The sequence below is a fragment of the Cibotium barometz genome, chromosome 40, assembly GCF_041138505.1.
Source record: "Cibotium barometz isolate CiBa-2024 chromosome 40, ASM4113850v1, whole genome shotgun sequence".
Classification (NCBI taxonomy): Eukaryota; Viridiplantae; Streptophyta; class Polypodiopsida; order Cyatheales; family Cibotiaceae; genus Cibotium; species Cibotium barometz.
In genome coordinates, this window is record NC_141085.1 from 21,431,353 (window position 1) to 21,449,370 (window position 18,018).

The window sequence follows — 18,018 nt, forward strand, 5'->3', positions numbered from 1 at the left end:
AGGATGTAGGCCTACAACTTGTTCATGACTTAATGTCTACAACAACATGATGAATGGGACCAAACCTTAATTCGTGTGGGTATCTGTAGCTGTGATACCAATTGTGAAATCAGGGCTATGGTGGATCGTGCTGCTCCATGATTTGCACAGAGAGAGAGAGAGAGAGAGAGAGAGAGAGAGAGAGAGAGAGAGAGAGAGAGAGAGAGAGAGAGAGAGTTCAACCATTTTTTGCATAACTAAATCTCGAACTTCTTTGAATGAGAATAGGACCTCATAGAATCCTATGGGACCGTCAAAGATCTTCTCCACCATCTAATAAATCATGTAACCAATCTGTAATCTTGTTGAAGAATGAAATTCATCCAGTTAAAAAAGAAAATTGCAGCCCTGTTATGAAAGGATTCCACTTGTGCCATGAACTGCCATGTTTCCACTCGGGCATTTAACACTTCCTCTATTGGAACCTTGGTAGCCCTAACATGATCTGCCATCACATACGGCTGCAAAATCTGATTAGCTTTCTTGCCAATATGGGATTCATAATTTAGGGAGAAGTTTTTGAACCTAGAATCATTGTTGGTTGATTTGAACCAGGTGGTTCAAGAGAACGGTTCCTTGCCCTGACATTGAGATAGCTATTGATTGGTTGTCCCATCAAGTTGCAGTATTGCAAGAGAATCAATATGAGTGTGAGATATAAGCTTATGGCTCAAATGCATGCCCTAATGGATTCTAATTGTTAGCCACGTATTGCAAGAGAATCAATATGAGTGTGAGATATAAGCTTATGGCTCAAATGCATGCCCTAATGGATTCTAATTGTTAGCCACATATGTTCTTACAAAATCATACACATGAGAATATTGTCAAGACGACGTAAGATAGGCAAGGGTATTGATTACTGATCCTACTTGCGTTCTAGATATGTGTATGGACTTTTATCACCATTTATTGGGTTCGTAGGAGGTCATATCTCCTGATGTCATTGCAACTAGAGATCTTTGTTTCACTTGGTTCGACACCAGGTATCAAATGTTTTTGCAAATGAATCGGTGAGAGATATTTCTAAGGATTTGGCCCTCACATGTCTTCTTTGATTTATACTATTAGTTAACATGTAGTGTGGCTAGGCTTATGATTAATGGTGGGGTGACTGAGCCCATTCATTTGACACGATTGGTAAGGTAGGGATGCCCACTTAGCCCTCTCTTGTTTGTAATTATTACGCATCCAATCTTATCTTGACTGGATAAGCTAGCGGAGGATGGTGAAGTTGTAGGGATTACACTTCCAAGCGGAGAGAAGATGGTCAGCCGGGCATTGTGGCAGATGATTATTTTATGTTCCTTAATGCTCAAAGAGATAATGTTCAGAAGGCTATGGCTGTTTGGGATACTTTTGGTCTTGCTTTAGGGTTATGTATTAATATGCAGAAATCTGCTCTAATAAGTTGTACTAGGAGAAATTTACTTGGTTTGGGATGGAATGGGTAGGTCATACAAAGGGGATGCATCACATGCCACTTGGGTTATCCGATTGGAGTTGATGTTGATTCACAAGCTTTGTTGGCACGGATTTCTGCAAGGATAAATGATAAGTTCATGTGCATGTTCGGCTCAAAGTGGCACAATCCATTATGATTAGCATGATATCTTATTGCCATGGACGAGAAAAGCTTTACATCATATCCAATAGCCAATTAGATTTATGCTATGAAATAGAGCAGGAAATAAGCCAGGGAAGACGTGGATTTCTTGGGAATATGTTACTACTCCGAAGAGGAGTGGAGGGGCAGCCCTATTAGATGTCAGATTACATATGGTCGCTAGGATATGGCCTTTATTGCAAGATATGTGTGTATCTCAAGCTCATCTCAAGAGCCATGGATGGTAATGGCTAAGGCCCTATTAGATGTCAGATTACATATGGTCGTGGAGATGGCCTTTATTGCAAGATATGCGTGTATCTCAAGAGCCATGGGTGGTAATGGCTAAGTCCCTCATAGAGAAGGTCGCACTTGTGCATGGTAATACCAGGATCGAAGGTACATGGTGGGATGTAGTGAATGGTCCCAATAGGTTCGAGTGATCGCTTCACCTCTCCTTTCTCATTTGATGATCTCATGGAAGGAGGTGCTAGCACACACTAAATGGAAGCCTTTAGATCAGCGGTTGTAGTTGAATTCTATGGCAAGTGAGGTGTTGGATACTTCACAACTTCTGGAGTGGGCTGACAAACTTGTTGAGCTGTCAAAGTTTAATAGAATGGCTTGATTGGGACTAGTAAGAATTCTGGATGCTTTGTTGCCACGTAGAGGCCGCTTATTGTCTTTTCAAAAAATTCATCAATATTTTCGTGTTCCACGTGGATATGTATAGTTATGGAAGAAGATGAGGGTAGCACTTACACCATTTGGTGATATTCCTTAGTTGGAGGATCAACAACCTTGGCTAGATTGGGCATTGAAAAGGCCTCAGGACATTGTCCAGTGTACAACAAATCAAGCGTACCATATGATTGTGAAAGATAAACGCTGGATTAATGAGAGGGCTAATAGGGTATGGGACATCAAGAAGAGTAGGGCCTGGTGGAAGGATGTAATCTTACAGGGCTGGTGGTCTAAGATTCCATATCAAGGGAAGGTGTTCCTATGGCGCATGCTCGTTTAGCGTTGGGGGAGGGGGACCAGTTGAGAAAGTGGCAAATTACTTATGGTAATTGTGTGTTTTATACTACATGCTTGGAAACATGCCCACATCTTTTCATTTCACGTCTGGTGGCAAAGAAGGTGTGGGATTTCCTTTCTCGCGTATGGACTCCGTTGACAGATAGGCCTGTAGTGGTTATAGACTGGATTTTTAGCAAGATTCCGAGAATGGGCCGGATAACCCAAAACATTCAGATTTCTTTCATTTTTTCAGGTGGATAGGTTTGTGACATATCTAGTTAACTAGGAATACCTTCATATTTAATGCAAAATTTGGTATTACAACTCACATAGGTCGTATATAAGGTTACTATTGTGGCAAGTCTCTTCTTGCGGTGGTCAGCTCATTTAGTGGAGAATGACATGGCTATATATTGGATGAGGGTATTCCAAGCTACACCTATGGTTCGGAGTAATTAGTGAGGGAAAGCTAGTACATCACATGACGACTATGCGGCCATTTGTAAAGTAATTTTTGGTAATATATCTTCTATTACGAAAAAAAAGAGTTCAACCATTTAATTCATTGTACCACCCATAACAATTGATTCTATCCAATACATTCCACAAGCACTTTATTGATGGGAGGGCTTTGCCATTTGTCTCTGTAAGGCCCATCGTCCGGACCAGTGCTGAAATTTGCAACCTTCAAAACGAGCATCATTGCCACCCATCTTCAAAATTTGGTTTCTAATGGGTTTCACATGAAGGCATTATTGGCCTCCAATTTTGAAAGGTTGGAAAGGTCCGGACTGTCTAAAGTCTCTCGACGAGTAAACCTGTCCCGCATCTGGGAAGAGCTTCGTCGTGGCGATGGCGTACAGATCCGACGATGACTATGACTATCTGTTCAAGGTGGTGCTCATAGGCGATTCGGGCGTTGGCAAGTCCAACCTGTTGTCGAGATTCACGCGCAACGAGTTCAGCCTGGAGTCCAAGTCCACCATCGGTGTCGAGTTCGCCACGCGCAGCATCAGCGTTGACGACAAGACCATCAAAGCCCAAATCTGGGACACCGCCGGCCAAGAAAGGTGCTTTTCTGACACACACACACACACACACACACACACACACACACACACACACACACACACACACACACGGCAATGCTCTACCCTTGTTTGCTGATATTTGAGGGCTTATCAATGTCATCAGAAGCAATTTGATCTGCCCGAATGCTGTATGCTTTTCTGCTACAGACATTCGCGCACCTACACACACACATAGCACTGGTCTACCCTTGTTTGCTCACATTTGAGGGCTTATCCATGTCCTTAGCAGTAGTTTGACCTGCCCCAATGTGTATGATTCAAAATGTTGAGTGGTACGAACCATAAGATGAATGCTCCACATAACAGGCTCGGCTGAGCTGATCCTATGGGCACTCCATATCACACTATATAGAGAGGAAGTGAGCTTTATGCGCTTGTGTGCATATGTGATGATGGTAGGCATTCGAGATGTGCCATGCAGCTCAATGTGGACTTAGACCAGAGATGGGCTTTGGATTTCACCAGCAGATCAGTGGTAAGGGATTAGTCATGCGAGTGCAAGTTCCATAGCAAGTCTCAATGTGCGTAGTGCAAGATTCCTAGTTGGAGCAAAGAGGCTTTACCATTGAAAAGAGGGATTAGTCATGCGAGTGCAAGTTCCATAGCAAGTCTCAATGTGCTTAGTGCAAGATTCCTAGTTGGAGCAAAGAGGCTTTACCATTGAAAAGAATTCTCTGATGTTTAGCATTGTTTTTTGTGTATTTACTCGACTTGCACAAAAGATTCTTAAAGTCTTGTAGACATACAAGATGACTAACAAGAAATCTGGCCATCTTTGGTCCCTTGTGCTGTGTACAGGGCACTGAAGGCACAGCGTACACCTACATGTGTGACAAATTGTCTACTCTGCATGGCACTTTTATTTGATGTTCATGTGAGTGCCTTGGATAATAATCTAGTTGCTTTTATTTGCCGTTTACGGTCAATAAATATATTATTAGGATCTCTAGTAGGTCCGTGCCTGCAACAAGAATGGGAATCTAGAGATGAACCGTGTGTGGTGACTTATCTTTAGTCTTTGACACATGCAAGGGCCACTTTAGTGAAGAACCATTTTTTAAAATTCACGAGTATTTTATGCAAGATTTGGTTCTAGACTATATGATTTCATGACCAAAATTAAGAATTTGCAATATGATGTATGTAGGTGCTGGTGGTTTGATCATGCTTTTTTAGTAGAATTGGGGTAGATGTAGTTTTATATTGCAAAAATTGAAGAGAGCAACTATGGTCATCTTTATGCAGCGATGAACAAAGACTTCACGTTCTTAACATTCTGAGTACTTTCCGCATGTAACAATGGGTTAAGAGCAAGTCGTGTGCGCACTTCCTGAGCTCTCTCTCTCTCTCTCTCTCCCTCTCTCTCTCTCCCCCCCCCCCCCCGCCCCAGTCGCTTGTGTTTTCCTGCGCCCTCTCCTTCGCGAGCTCCACCTCCCCCTTCTTCGCATCGCTGCGCCCTCCTCCCCCGTGTTGCTGCTCTTTGTGTCGCCCCTCCGCCTCTGCCCACCTTCCTTCCATTGCTGCGCAGAACCCCCTTTGCCCACCCTCTCATTTGCTCCGCCCTTGCCTACCCCGCCAGTCCCTGTCCCTCCCATTGTCCACCCCTTCCGCTTGTTCCCGCGGCTGAGATAACCTGCAGCCCCTCCTCTCCTCGCCTGTCCCCCCCCTTCCCTCCCTCTCTCTCCCCCCCCTCCTGCCTGCCCCGCCAGCCCCCTCCCCCCTCGTTTCTGCCCTGAGCCTTTTCCCTTCCCCTCTCTCCTGCGCCTGCCCACCCCGCCTCCCTAGCAATACCTCCCACTTAAAGGCAAAGTGCCCTTAAATGAAGGAAAAGAAAAATCAGCATATACATGATAATATACAAGGCCATATCAAGGCTGAAACTGGCCTCATCCAATGCCCATCAAGTGTCTGCAATGAGCAAACCGCTCTGGACGCAAACTCTTTGTCAACAGATCAGCCGGGTTGTCATCCGTATGAATTTTGACAAGCTGAATCTGCTTGTTCTCTATCACCTCTCTGATGAAGTGATACTTCACATCCACATGCTTCGTCTTTGCATGAAAGACGGGGTTCTTTGCCAACTGGATTGCACTCTGACTGTCACAATGCAACAATGGAATATCCCCTGTATAACCCAAATCAACCACTAACCGAGATAGCCATAATGCCTCCTTGCAAGCCTCTGTGGCTGCAATATACTCGGCCTCTGTAGTAGATAAGACAGTGCACTTCTGCATCCTGGATATCCATGACACAGCACCTCCTGTGAATGTAAACACATAACCGGTAGTAGACTTCCGGTTATCTGGATGACCGGCATAATCCGAATCCGTGTAACCATGCACTAATGCATCCTGTTTGCCAAAGCAGATGCACATATCCTGTGTGCCCTTCAGGTATCTCATGACACCTTTCACTGCTTCCCAATGCTTCTTGCCAGGTTTGGCCATGTATCTAGTAACCACTCCCACTGCAAATGCAATGTCCGGCCTGGTAGCAACCATGGCATACATGAGACTGCCACAAGCTGAAGCATACGGAATCTTGGCCATATCAGCCCTTTCACTGTCCGACTGTGGGCTGTCCTTAGCACTGAGTTTCACATATGGAGGCAAAGGAGTACTAGTCTTCTTCCCCCCTTCCATATTGAACCTCTACAAAACTTTGCCAATGTATTCCTTCTGAGACAAATACAACACATGCTGATTTCTGTCCTGAAGTATCCGCCTACCCAAAATGTGATTTGCATCACCCAAATCCTTCATATCAAAGGTCTGATGCAGCCTCTTCTTCAAGGCATCCATCTCTTTACGAGATTTCCCGGCAATCAACATATCATCAACATACAAGATGAGGATCAATAGACTGCCATCCAAAGCTTTCTTGGTGTATAAACAGTGATCTATGTCACTCCTCCTGAAATCCTGGGATTTCATGAATGTATCAAATTTATGATACCATTCCCTTGGTGCCTGTTTGAGCCCATAAAGACTCTTTTTCAGCTTGCATACAAGCTTCTCCTTTCCATTCACTGCATAACCCTCTGGCTGTTGTATATATATCTCCTCATGGAGATCATCGTGAAGAAAAGCAGTCTTCACATCCATCTGAATCAAATCCAGATCATCATCTCCTGTCCATTTGGACCATTTTCAGCACCATTTAAGGGCTGGTTTTGTTGCTGTAATGGCTGATTTACAGCCCTTGGTTGTTGTCCATGATGTCCATCATCATCAAAGATGACTCTGCCAGGCTCCTGTTGCCTTGCAGGCTCCTTATACATGCATGTTTCATAAAAAATGACATCATTGCTACGTACAATCTTTCTATTCACTGGATCCCAAAGTCTATACCCCATTTCACCTTTGTCACCATTTCCTAGGAATATGCATTTGTGAGACTTAGGATCAAGTTTGGTGCTTATTTCCCTGCGTATGTGCACGTACGCAACGCAACCAAACACTCTCAAGTGCTTGTATGACGGAGGCTTCCCTGTCCATACTTCCTCTGGCACTTTCCCGCCAAGCCTCGTGTTAGGTGACCTGTTTATAAGATGAATGGCTGTCATAACAGCTTTAGCCCAAAAACCATGAGGTAACGCAGCATGTGACAACATAGAACGGACCTTCTCCTGAATGGTCCTGTTCATCCTCTCTGCTGTCCCGTTTTGTGGAGGATCATAAGGAGCAGAGAGCTCCCTCTTGATGCCCTTAGCATCACAACAGTCCTGAAACTGTTTGGACATATACTCTCCACCATTGTCAGAACGCAAAGCCTTCAGTGTTTTGCCAGTTTGATTCTCAACATGAGCAACAAACTTCTCAGACACTGAGAATGTATCACTCTTCAAATGAAGAGGATAAACCCACACCTTGCGTGTGGCATTATCAATAAAAGATACAAAATATTTTGCCCCTCCCAAAGAAAGCTGAGGCATCTCACATACATCTGTATGCACAAGCTCTAACTAAGCATCTTTCTGTCCAAGAGCTTTCTTGTGGGGGCACTGGAGTTGCCTGCCATATATACAATGCTCACAAAACTGAAAACTTGAGAACTTTAGAGAAGGCAAGTAACCAAAACGAGACAATTGCTCCATTCCTTTGACACTCATGTGTTCCAACCGGCTATGCCACATAGAGATTTCCGGCAGCTCGGTTGCATTTACATTAACATGGTGACAAACACCAGCATGCATGAAGTAAAGGTGTCCACCTTAGAGCCTCTGGCAACAAGAAGTGAGCCCTTACTAATCTTCCACTTTCCACGACCAAATGTGGTAACATAATCAGCTGTCCAGTAGAAAGCAGGTTCTTCTTGATCTCAGGCACATGCCTGACATCATGGAGCATAAGCTGTGAGCCATCTGAAAACACAAGCCTCACATCACCTCTGCCAAGAATCTTGCATGCATGGTTGTCACCCAAATAAACTACTCCTTCATTGTCAGCAGTATACCTGACAAACAAGTCTCTGCAACCTGTGACATGAAAGGAGGCACCTGAATCAATGATCCATGAGTGCATACCATGACCATCTCCTGCAAGGAGTGAATGGGCATCAAGTAAAGACGTGAATAGGACTTCATCCTCACTGTCACCTGCACGTGACACATTGACTTCTTCAATCTTGACTCCACTTTTGTCCTTTGGCTTTGCATCTTTGGCTTCATCTTTGTCTTTGTCTTTTCCTTTGCCCTTTTCCTTTGATCATTCTTCCATTTGTAGCATTGCTTTTTGATATGTCTCTTCTTGCCACAATAATGGCATTCCAAGTCCTTTTTGGAGCGGGACTTGCTCCTTCCCCGTTCTTGGCTTTTACCCCTTTGCTGGGATTTCCCACGTGCATTCATTGCATTGGACTTTCCAACAGAGTTGTTCTTCCTGTTCATCTCCTCTTGAAGGAGAGCACCCTCCACATCTGCATATGACAGCATAGCATTTGAATTGCTAGTGGCTGTCCTGAATGTGTCCCAACTCTCTGGCAAAGTGCATAAGAGAAAGGTGGCTTTGAACTCATCGTCCATTGCCAACTTTTGATTGATGACCTGGCTGACAACACCATTAAACTCATTTAGATGGGCTGTCATAGACGCCCCTTCCTTCATTTGAAGACCTATGAGTTTCTTCAACCGATACACTTTGCTCGAGGCACTTTGCTGGGCATACAAGTCCTGCAATCTTTGCCACATTCCCCAAGGTGTCTTCTCTTCACGTATGCTGAAAAGTAAAGTGTCTGACATAGACAACATGATAGTGGATCTTGCTAGCTCATCCATATCTTCCCATTCTTCAGCAGTAAGAGAAGCGGGCATTACACCCCTTTCTTTGATGGGCTTGTGCTGCTTCTTCTGGAGCAACACATTATAGCACTGGGTTTGCCAAATGTCATAATTATGTGAGCCTTGAAGCTTCTTGATGTGAAGCAATGAAGAGCTCTCACCTGTGGTTGCCATAGCAATATGCAACCTTTGACACAGTCAATGCCTGACTCCCTGCAAGATGTGCAAACACTGCACCAAAAGCACACAAAATGCTCACAGTTGTTCTCCCAAAGTTTATCTCCCAATGCGGAAGCACGAATGCAACTCTCCTCCCACTGAATGTGATAAAATCACCAAAATCTGGTTGCTGCAGATTTATGACAGCACCTTAGATGTGCTCTGTTCCCCTTCCAAAGTACTGTACAACAGTACTAAGTGCTCACTAATGATGTACCAAATCTGTACCAACAAGTACAGCAGCTGAAAATGAACCTTTTCCTCACTCAAATCAATGTACAACCATGCCAAAACTTGTACAAAGTTGTACCAAATCTCTACCAGCAAGTACAACAGCAATAAATGCTCTCCTGGCTGTCCAAATGAGTGAAAATCAGACCTTGACAGTCCCCACCACTGCATACAACAGTCCCGGACAGAAATTGAGCAAAAGCCCCTTGACTGCAAGTGGATTTCTGAGGGTTCAAGGCATAAAAGTCTTCCCTGTTGCTTTGCCAAGCTCAACAAGCACAAAATCTTGAAAAGCCCCTTCATTTAGGATCAATTTCTGATCATGAATGGTACATTAATGCACATGAAGGCATCCAGAGTCTTCACAATGCTTCCCCCTGGCCACATATACATCCAATACATAAAAGCCCCTTGATTTACTGGCACATTGAGTGCTTGACAGGCATCAACACATTGCCCAAAACATCAAATGCCAGTGCCTGCATGCAAATCAACCCAATTGGCACAAAAGCCCTTTGATTTGCACTCCAATTTCCTGCAATTTTGCCCCGAATGTGAGATTGCTCACATCATATAGCATGTATGAATGCCCAATGGCACAATTACATCAAAAACCCCAAATGTTGACACCCGATTTCTTGCAAATTGACCCGGAATGTGACCAATGTCACCCAATGTTGCCAATTTTGCTCAAAATCTGAGCCATTTGGTCCTGTACCTGCTCAATTGATGAAAATGGACATGCAAATCCCAAAATTGAAGCAAATACCTCTGAAATCAGCTGATTTCTGTTGCAGAAAAGGGGGAGGGCTTCGTATTTGCTGACTGTGCAGGTACGGATGGTTGCTGCTGTGTTCGTACAGGTGGGCGGTACCTTGCTACTTTACCTAGGAGCTACTTGGCGACAGCATGCTCCAAGCGGTGGCCTCGATCAGGTCGGTGTACACAGCAGGTAACGGCAGCTGGTAGGTATAGAAGGCGCACAGCACAGCACGACGAAGAGAAGGAAATGTGGCCTTTGCCACGTAAGCCTCAAAGTGGGCTGAGTGCCGCCTGCCAGTGATGGCACCACCACCGCGTACTGCAGAGTCTTCGACTCCCACGCCACCGTCAGACCCCCGAATGTGTACTTTGCTGCCAGCGACACGCTTACCAGCACCAGACACGCCACGCCGCCCGCCGTCTTCGACAGATCCTCTGCAAGCCGCTTCCTCTGTGCCGCTATGGAGACGAACCTGTTAACGTTCTCCGAAGAGAGATAATGCGACACGGAGACCAGGAGGCTTGGAAAAAAAAACGCAGAACTGATTTTGACGTTTTACTCCTCCTGTGCTCAAAGTTGCCTTGCTCCTCTTATAGCGAAGGCTTGCAGCTTCTGCAAACACCAGTCTCTTCGATGTAGAAACCCTACCACTCTCTACCATAGGGGTCTCCTGTAGCCAAAGCTCTGATACCAGTTGAAGGGAGAGAGTTAGGGTTTCATGTGGGAGACATACACAGAGAAGAAGGGAGAGAGAGAGAGAGATGTGTGGGGATAAGTCAACTCATAGTATATGAGTGTGTGACTCCCCTATCACACGTGTGTATTTGCTCTAGTACACATAGTGCACTTAGTACATTAAAAGTACTAAGTGTACTATGTACTATAAAACTTATGGGCTAGTACACACTATAAGGGTGGGCATAATGCCTTTACCCCAACACCTAGCCCTTGCCGTTGTTTCCTCCCCCCTCTCTCTCTCTCTCTCTCTCTCTCTCTCTCTCTCTCTCTCTCTCTCGCTCTCCCCCCCTCTTCTCTCCTCTCTCCTGCCTTTAGTCCCTAGCCTTGTATCCCTTTCCTCGCAGGTTTTTTCAGTGCTTTGGGGCTCCCCTGTTTTCGGCAAGTTTCGGCTTCATTCTGGTCTTATCCCTCAGGAGGACTCCACGGCAGCCGCTCTGTCATCCCCGAACGAAGCCACCGTTGCTTGCATTTCTCTCTCTGAAGCGGATTTTCAGGTTCTCGCCACGACAGTTGCCTCTCTTGAGGCCTCCACCCTGGTTTGCGAAATTGTTGGTAGCCGTCCTGCGCGCGGATAGCTTAGGGATCTCTTTCAGGCCAGCCTCATTGGCGAACTTGTGAAGAGCACCGATATTCACCCTTTGGGGTGCGGATACTACCAGGTGGAATTCGACTCGCCACCAGCGGTGTCAGACCGGGTCATGTAGCTGAGTCCCCTTGCATTGTGTACGACGCAAGTCTTCTTTGCACGGTGGCAGCACGGCTTTGATCCAGTGTCTGATCCATTGGCGGGCGTTTCGGGCTTCCTAGTGATAGTTTGTTTTCCAGGCCTTAGGAAGGAGTACCTTCCTCTTCTCCCGGTGATTGGTGGTGCCACCGGGAGAGTGATGGAGTCCCCCCCCTCCCCACTACTACCTCAGCCCTTGCTTGGGCAGCTGGGATTCCATCGCTCCGTATTTGTGTGGTCTTGCCGAAATCTATGCTGCATTATATATCTCTTCCTAGCCTCCGGGGTGACCCCATACAACAACGCATGGTGTATTCAAGCCTCCCAGGCCAATGTTTCATTTGTAGGTAGATGGGCCATCTAGGCGGAGCTTGCCCTTGGTGGCAAACCGGGCGACCCCCTCCAATGGTTCCTCCCTCCCGTTTCTCGTGTTGATCCTCATCAGGGGACAGGGAGAGAGGTAGGTTCTCAGGCGGCAAAGCCCTAGGCCCCGACTCCAGATGACCGAGCTACCGGTGAGTGGCGGATGACCGAGCTACCGGTGAGTGGTGGATGGCTGGCCCGCGCCCGGGCCGCCAGACGACCACCCGAGCTAAGCGCCGCCGCTGTGCATGTTAGGCTGGCAGATCTCAGGAGGATTCGGTTTTGTCAGAGAACCGTATGAGCATTTATCTCAAGATTTATCTGTTGGTGATGCGACCTCGCCAGTCCTGGAGTGGGCCTCTCCAGCCCCACTTGAATGGCGATCGATCCCTTGTCGAGATCCCCCCCTGCCCCCCCCCTCTTCGACATCCAGTGTTTTAGAGGCCGATCGGCCTCTCTGAGCCCTTGGTGAGCCCTTCCCCGCAGCCGTCTTTTTCGATAGATCTCTCCCAACAGCATCCCTGCCCCTCCACCCTCCCTCACTACCCCCCCCTGCCTCTCCATAGCACTCTCGTTGCCCCCCACCAACCCCAAACCCGAAGTGGTGGTAGCTGGCAGGATCCGTACGTCACTTGATTCGCTGATTCTCTAAGTCGGTAGAGATGACCATTGCTGCTTCCCTCGTGAGGGCTCTTTTGCTAGAGTGGACTATAGTGTCTTCCGATGTCTGCCGACAGAAGGGACCGACATTTTTGAGGAGATAGTAGCCCCTGTTTGGGTATGTGTAGTTTCACCACTCCAGGCCCTCTACACCAGATAATGGCGTGATGATCTTCTCTTTCCCCTTCAGTGCAGCCCTGGGGACAGAATGGGATCTCGAGATGGTGCCAGCTGCCGTCCAGGGCTAGGCAGTCGAGCTCTCCCAGCACCTCTAGGATCTTCGCATTACCGACATTCTCACCCATTTTTGGCCTTTGGCTAGGATGGAGCTTGGAGGCTTTGCTCATCGAGGCGAGGATGGGGAGATGGTAGTCTGGGGAAAGGGTAGAACCAGATGCGGCCTTCCCCGAGATAAAGCATGGGAGCCTCTGGCTTCAAGAACTCGACCAATGCGCCCAAGCTTACTCTAGACCAGAAAGCTCAGGCAGGCAAGACCGGTGGGAAACTGAGTGCTGAGGAGCCAGCTTAGTATAAGGAGGATAGGTGTTTCTTTTGTCACACAAACGGACTCACTTTTAAGGATTGTCCAAAGAAGACTACCACTCCACAGACATCCACCCCAGTCTCCATGGCTTCCGTGGTGAGCCCAGCTCCCACACAGACTGTAACTCGCGGCGCCGCCCGGGGGACTAGGGTCTTTGACACACTTGTTGATACCATCAATGCATATTAAAACATTTAAACATGGCCACAGCCTTAACACATATCCATCGTCACTTTGCATAAAACATAAAAGATGGACAAAACATCCACAAATGCTGAAAATGGAGCTTGCACGTGTGACACCGCATAGAGGCCGGAATGGGCCGAGACCCCCTCCCCCCCCTTGGAGTATTTTATTACCCAAGGAGAATAATATCATGTACAAGCTTTGAAGGCCTTACTCTCCCCACGGGAGATGCCGGATTATCCATATACAAATGCCATAACACAGCCCAACACGAGGCTACCAAGCCGGAAAATAGGCTGTAGAAATGCCGAGCCAACAATATAATCCATATACCTCCATGTGGGTACTGATTCTTCCCCAAAAACCACGGGTCTTCATGCAATAGAGCTGGTACAGCAAGTACAACTCTCCATTCAGCCGGTACAGCAGGTACAATCGTTGGTACAGCCGGTATAGTGGTTGGTACAGTAGGTACAGTCGGTACGGTGGCTGGTACAACAGGTACAGCAAGTATAAATGTTGGTACAGCATGTACAGTGACTAGTACAACAGGTGCGGTGGCTGGTACATGAAGTACAGAAGCTGGTACAGTTGGTACAATGGGTGATACAGCAAGTACAACAAGTACAAGGATTGGTACAGCCAATACAATGGCTGGTACAATAGGTACAAGGATTGGTACAACAAGTACAATGGCTAGAAATCATAATAAATGATTAAATACCCTTGCCTTCAGTATTTCTTCGCGATGGAAGCCTCCAAAACAGTCCCAGCAGCCGGTATTCTTCATGGGCAGCCTTCAAGTGAGAGAGAAAGAGAGTAGCCATCATTAGGGCAGCCTGTAACGGTGGTATAGGCTAGTGTGTAGCAAGAGAGCCTCTATTAATGAAGAGAGGGGGCTCCAATTTATAGATTTGGGCCTCACATGAGCTAAAATGGCAAGAGAAGGCTACAATGACAAGTGGAGAGCCACACAATAGCTGAAGTGACAAGTGTGAGGCCACTTGTCTCACTTTGATTCATTTTCTAACAAGTGTCAGGCCACTTGTCTCACTTTGGTCCACTTTCTTGCCACATGTCCCAATCTAAAAGATGGGTCCCTTCCATAATCTTTACCTCTAAAAATATCCCAACTAGTAGACATTCTGTCCTAGGCACTTTGCCAACTCTTGGTATCTGCTCAATTCCAGATGTAATGACGCGAACAGAATTTCCATCGGAGTCGGGCCAAAAATAGCAACTCTCCTAAATTTTAGGAGTGTGGTCCTTTGTATTCTAGGATAATCCCCCATTCCCAAAGCTTGAACTTTCCAAATATTTAGACATCCTGGAGTCCACAAGACCCCTTTCATACTGGGAAATGTCCAGGCTAGTGACATCCTCTCCAGCTTCTTAAAGGTTGTCCGCAACTTTAAGCTTCAAGCCATATATTCAAGATATAATCATGTCCCATCGAGTGGGCGAGACGAGACAGTGTCAAAAAATCCAATATAACTGAAGAATCCATGTCCCAAAGAAATGGGTGAGACTAAATAAGTCTCCATAATACCAATCTCAAAATCATGTCCCAAAATAAATGGACAAGAATTCCGTGGAAGATATGCTAGACACAGGCACAAGAGCCAATTGTGTCTCAATCACCAATATCAATGAGATAATCATATGCCAATGAAAATCACCAACCAGGTTCTAAGACACTTAAATAAGTGCCATGCACAAGAAACTAGTGCCTCGCACAGAAACATGTGCAATGCACACAAACTGGTGCCATTCAAGAGCACAAACCATGGTGACAGAAAAGCTGGTTCTCCATAGTTGTGGCAATCCTTTCTCCCAATCCCAACAGTTCCCATGTTCTTCCATACAATACCAACTCTGATCAACAAGCATGGTGTGGAAACAATGAAACACTCACTCCACAATCGCAACACGAATCCATGTGTATGGTGGAGTGTTCATTGAATTGTCCTCTCACAATCCCAACATGAATCCACATGCATGGTGAGATGAACAATGAACCTCTTGGCCTCTGTATGGGGAGATAGTGATTCTAATATGGCATAAAGATAAATAAATCCATGTCCCAAATAAACGGGCGAGACAAAACAGTCCCATAAGTCCAGATATCATAATCCAAGGTCAAAGCACACAAACATGTGCCAATCCACATGACCCTTGGCGTACACATAAGTCCCTTGCCAACTAGGTATCATGTCCACTTTACCACTTGCACTCCGTGTTGGTACTCTGACCACACACCTTGGATGAGAGGTAGGCTCAAGTAACAAGATAAAACAATCACTCGTCGCCGCAGGCATAGATAGCTTGGTGTTCCATAAGCATTTTTGCTACACATAGTTTATAGGCATTTCGGCCACCAATAGTTTGTAGGCATTTCGGCCACCAACTCACACTACCCTCTCAAGTGCCCATGTTCGCTTCCATCTGCTCTCTATTGTTCCACCCGGATATGGTAGAAACAATCTTCAAGAGAGCACGTAGAACAAGAGAACACTACACGGTATGTTGTGTCGACACTACCCTCTGAAGTGCCCATGTTCCCTTCCATCTGCTCTCTATTGTTCCACCCACACATGGTAGAAACAATCTTCAAGAGAGCACGTAGGACAAGAGAACACTACACAGGGTATGTGAACTATGAGTTTCATAAGTCCAATGCATCCCAAATAAAGGGAGCCAAAAAGAATAATCCATAAATGTCACGTGCACACCCTTCAGGTGTACAGTGACATGGCATCATTTTAGCATCATAAACATCATCAGGATTTATCAGGCATTTTATGGGCATTTAAATGAATGTTTTCAGCATATACCACATGGTATGGGTTGGATTTAGCATTGTAGCATCACATTAGCCATCTAGACCAAAGCATTTAGGGCTTGTGGAGGCAGTCGACAGAGTTTGGACAGCAGCCGCGACAGCATGTCTGAAGGCCTTGGACTGTTAGGGTTAGGGTTTGGAGGTGCTGCAAACACAGGCGTGGAGAAGCAGAGAGAGAACACGACTCTTTGTGTGTATTCAGATAATGATGTGAAGTACAATAGCCACATAATAAAGTGACCTAAAAGGATGTGTTCACATGTCCGGCCATAAAATGTGCCGGGTGGACCAAAACACTTATAAACTGCTTATAAGTGATACTAAGCTAAACTGGGGGAAAAAACCTCCACTAACTGAAGTAAAAAGTGCCCCAGTAATCTACTGATGATCACTAGCACTCCTCTGGGTGCATACATAGCATAAAACCCAACAAACCCCCCTGGAGTGATATGTGATCACTGTACATCGTCCATCAAAAGGAAACAAATTCAAAGCAGTGCGGAATGCTTCGAATTTCGGACGTGGTAATGCCTTGGTGAAGATGTCTGCCACATTCTGATCTGTAGGACAGTAGATCAGACTGATATCACGTGCCTGGAGTCTCTCCCGAACAAAATGATAGTGAATCTCAATGTGTTTCGTGCGAGCATGAAACACAGGATTCCTGGCCACAGCAATGGCACTCTGACTATCAGTATAGATAGGTGTAGGCTCCTCCACTGAAATATCCATATCAGTCATGAGACGACGCAGCCAAACACACTCAACAGTAGTAGTGTAGGCTGCTCTGTACTCTGCCTCACAAGACGAAGTGGCCACTGTGGTCTGTTTCTTGCTTAGCCAAGAAATGCATGAAGAGCCAAGAAAGACAATTTCCACTAGTGGAATGTCTGGTATCAAAATCACCAGCCCAATCTGAATCACTGTAAGCGTATAACTGCATGTCACCCCCCTCAGGATAAAGCAATCCAAGAGACAAGGTACCCTGCAAATATCGGAATACATGCTTCACAGCTTGCCAATGTGACAACCGCGGGCTGTGCATGAATCTGCTCAACTGAGAGACTGCATACTGAATATCTGGCCGTGTAGTACACAAGTAAATAAGGCACCCAACAGCCTGAGCATATGTAGTGGCATCAAAGGAAATACTGTCATCTTGTAGTGACAGTTTCATCCCAGGCTCCATAGGAGTACTAATAGGCTTGCAATCCTGAAATTTAAACTTCTCCAGAAGTTTAGCAACATACCGAGACCTTCATGACCATGTTCTGCAAAACCCATGGGCTGATATACATAAACTTCCTCCTCGAGGTCCCCATGTAGGAAAGCAGTCTTTATGTCCAACTGGTGAACAACCCAACCACGATGTGCAGCCAATGCAATGACACACCTAAGTGTCGACATACGGGATGTAGGAGCAAATGTCTCCTCATAATCAATGCCCTTCTTCTGTGCATAGCCCTTTGCAACTAGACGGGCTTTGTACCTGTCAATGGATCCATCTGCATGTCTTTTCAACTTATAGACCCACTTAGTACCAATTGCTTTCTTGCCTTTGGGCAGATCAACCAAATCCCATGTTTGATTCCTTTTAATAGAATCAAGCTCATCCTGCATGGCTTTGTTCCAATGCACATTGCCTCGTGCATCCACAAATGAATCAGGCTCATCATTATCCTGTAAACTGGCTGCCATAACCAGGTTC

At 46.0% G+C, this 18,018-nt stretch overlaps 1 protein-coding gene across 1 annotated transcript in view; it reads left to right on the forward strand.

Moving 5' to 3' along the window:
• Positions 1 to 3,392: 3,392 nt before the first annotated feature.
• LOC147615308 (ras-related protein RABA1f-like) overlaps positions 3,393 to 18,018 on the forward strand; it is a 28,557-nt gene continuing 13,931 nt past the window's right edge. Inside the window, exon 1 of the mRNA XM_086779384.1 lies at positions 3,393 to 3,738. Within this exon, the coding sequence (XP_086635510.1) occupies positions 3,521 to 3,738 (218 nt within the window). The 5' untranslated portion in view covers positions 3,393 to 3,520. The remainder of the gene's footprint in view (positions 3,739 to 18,018) is intronic.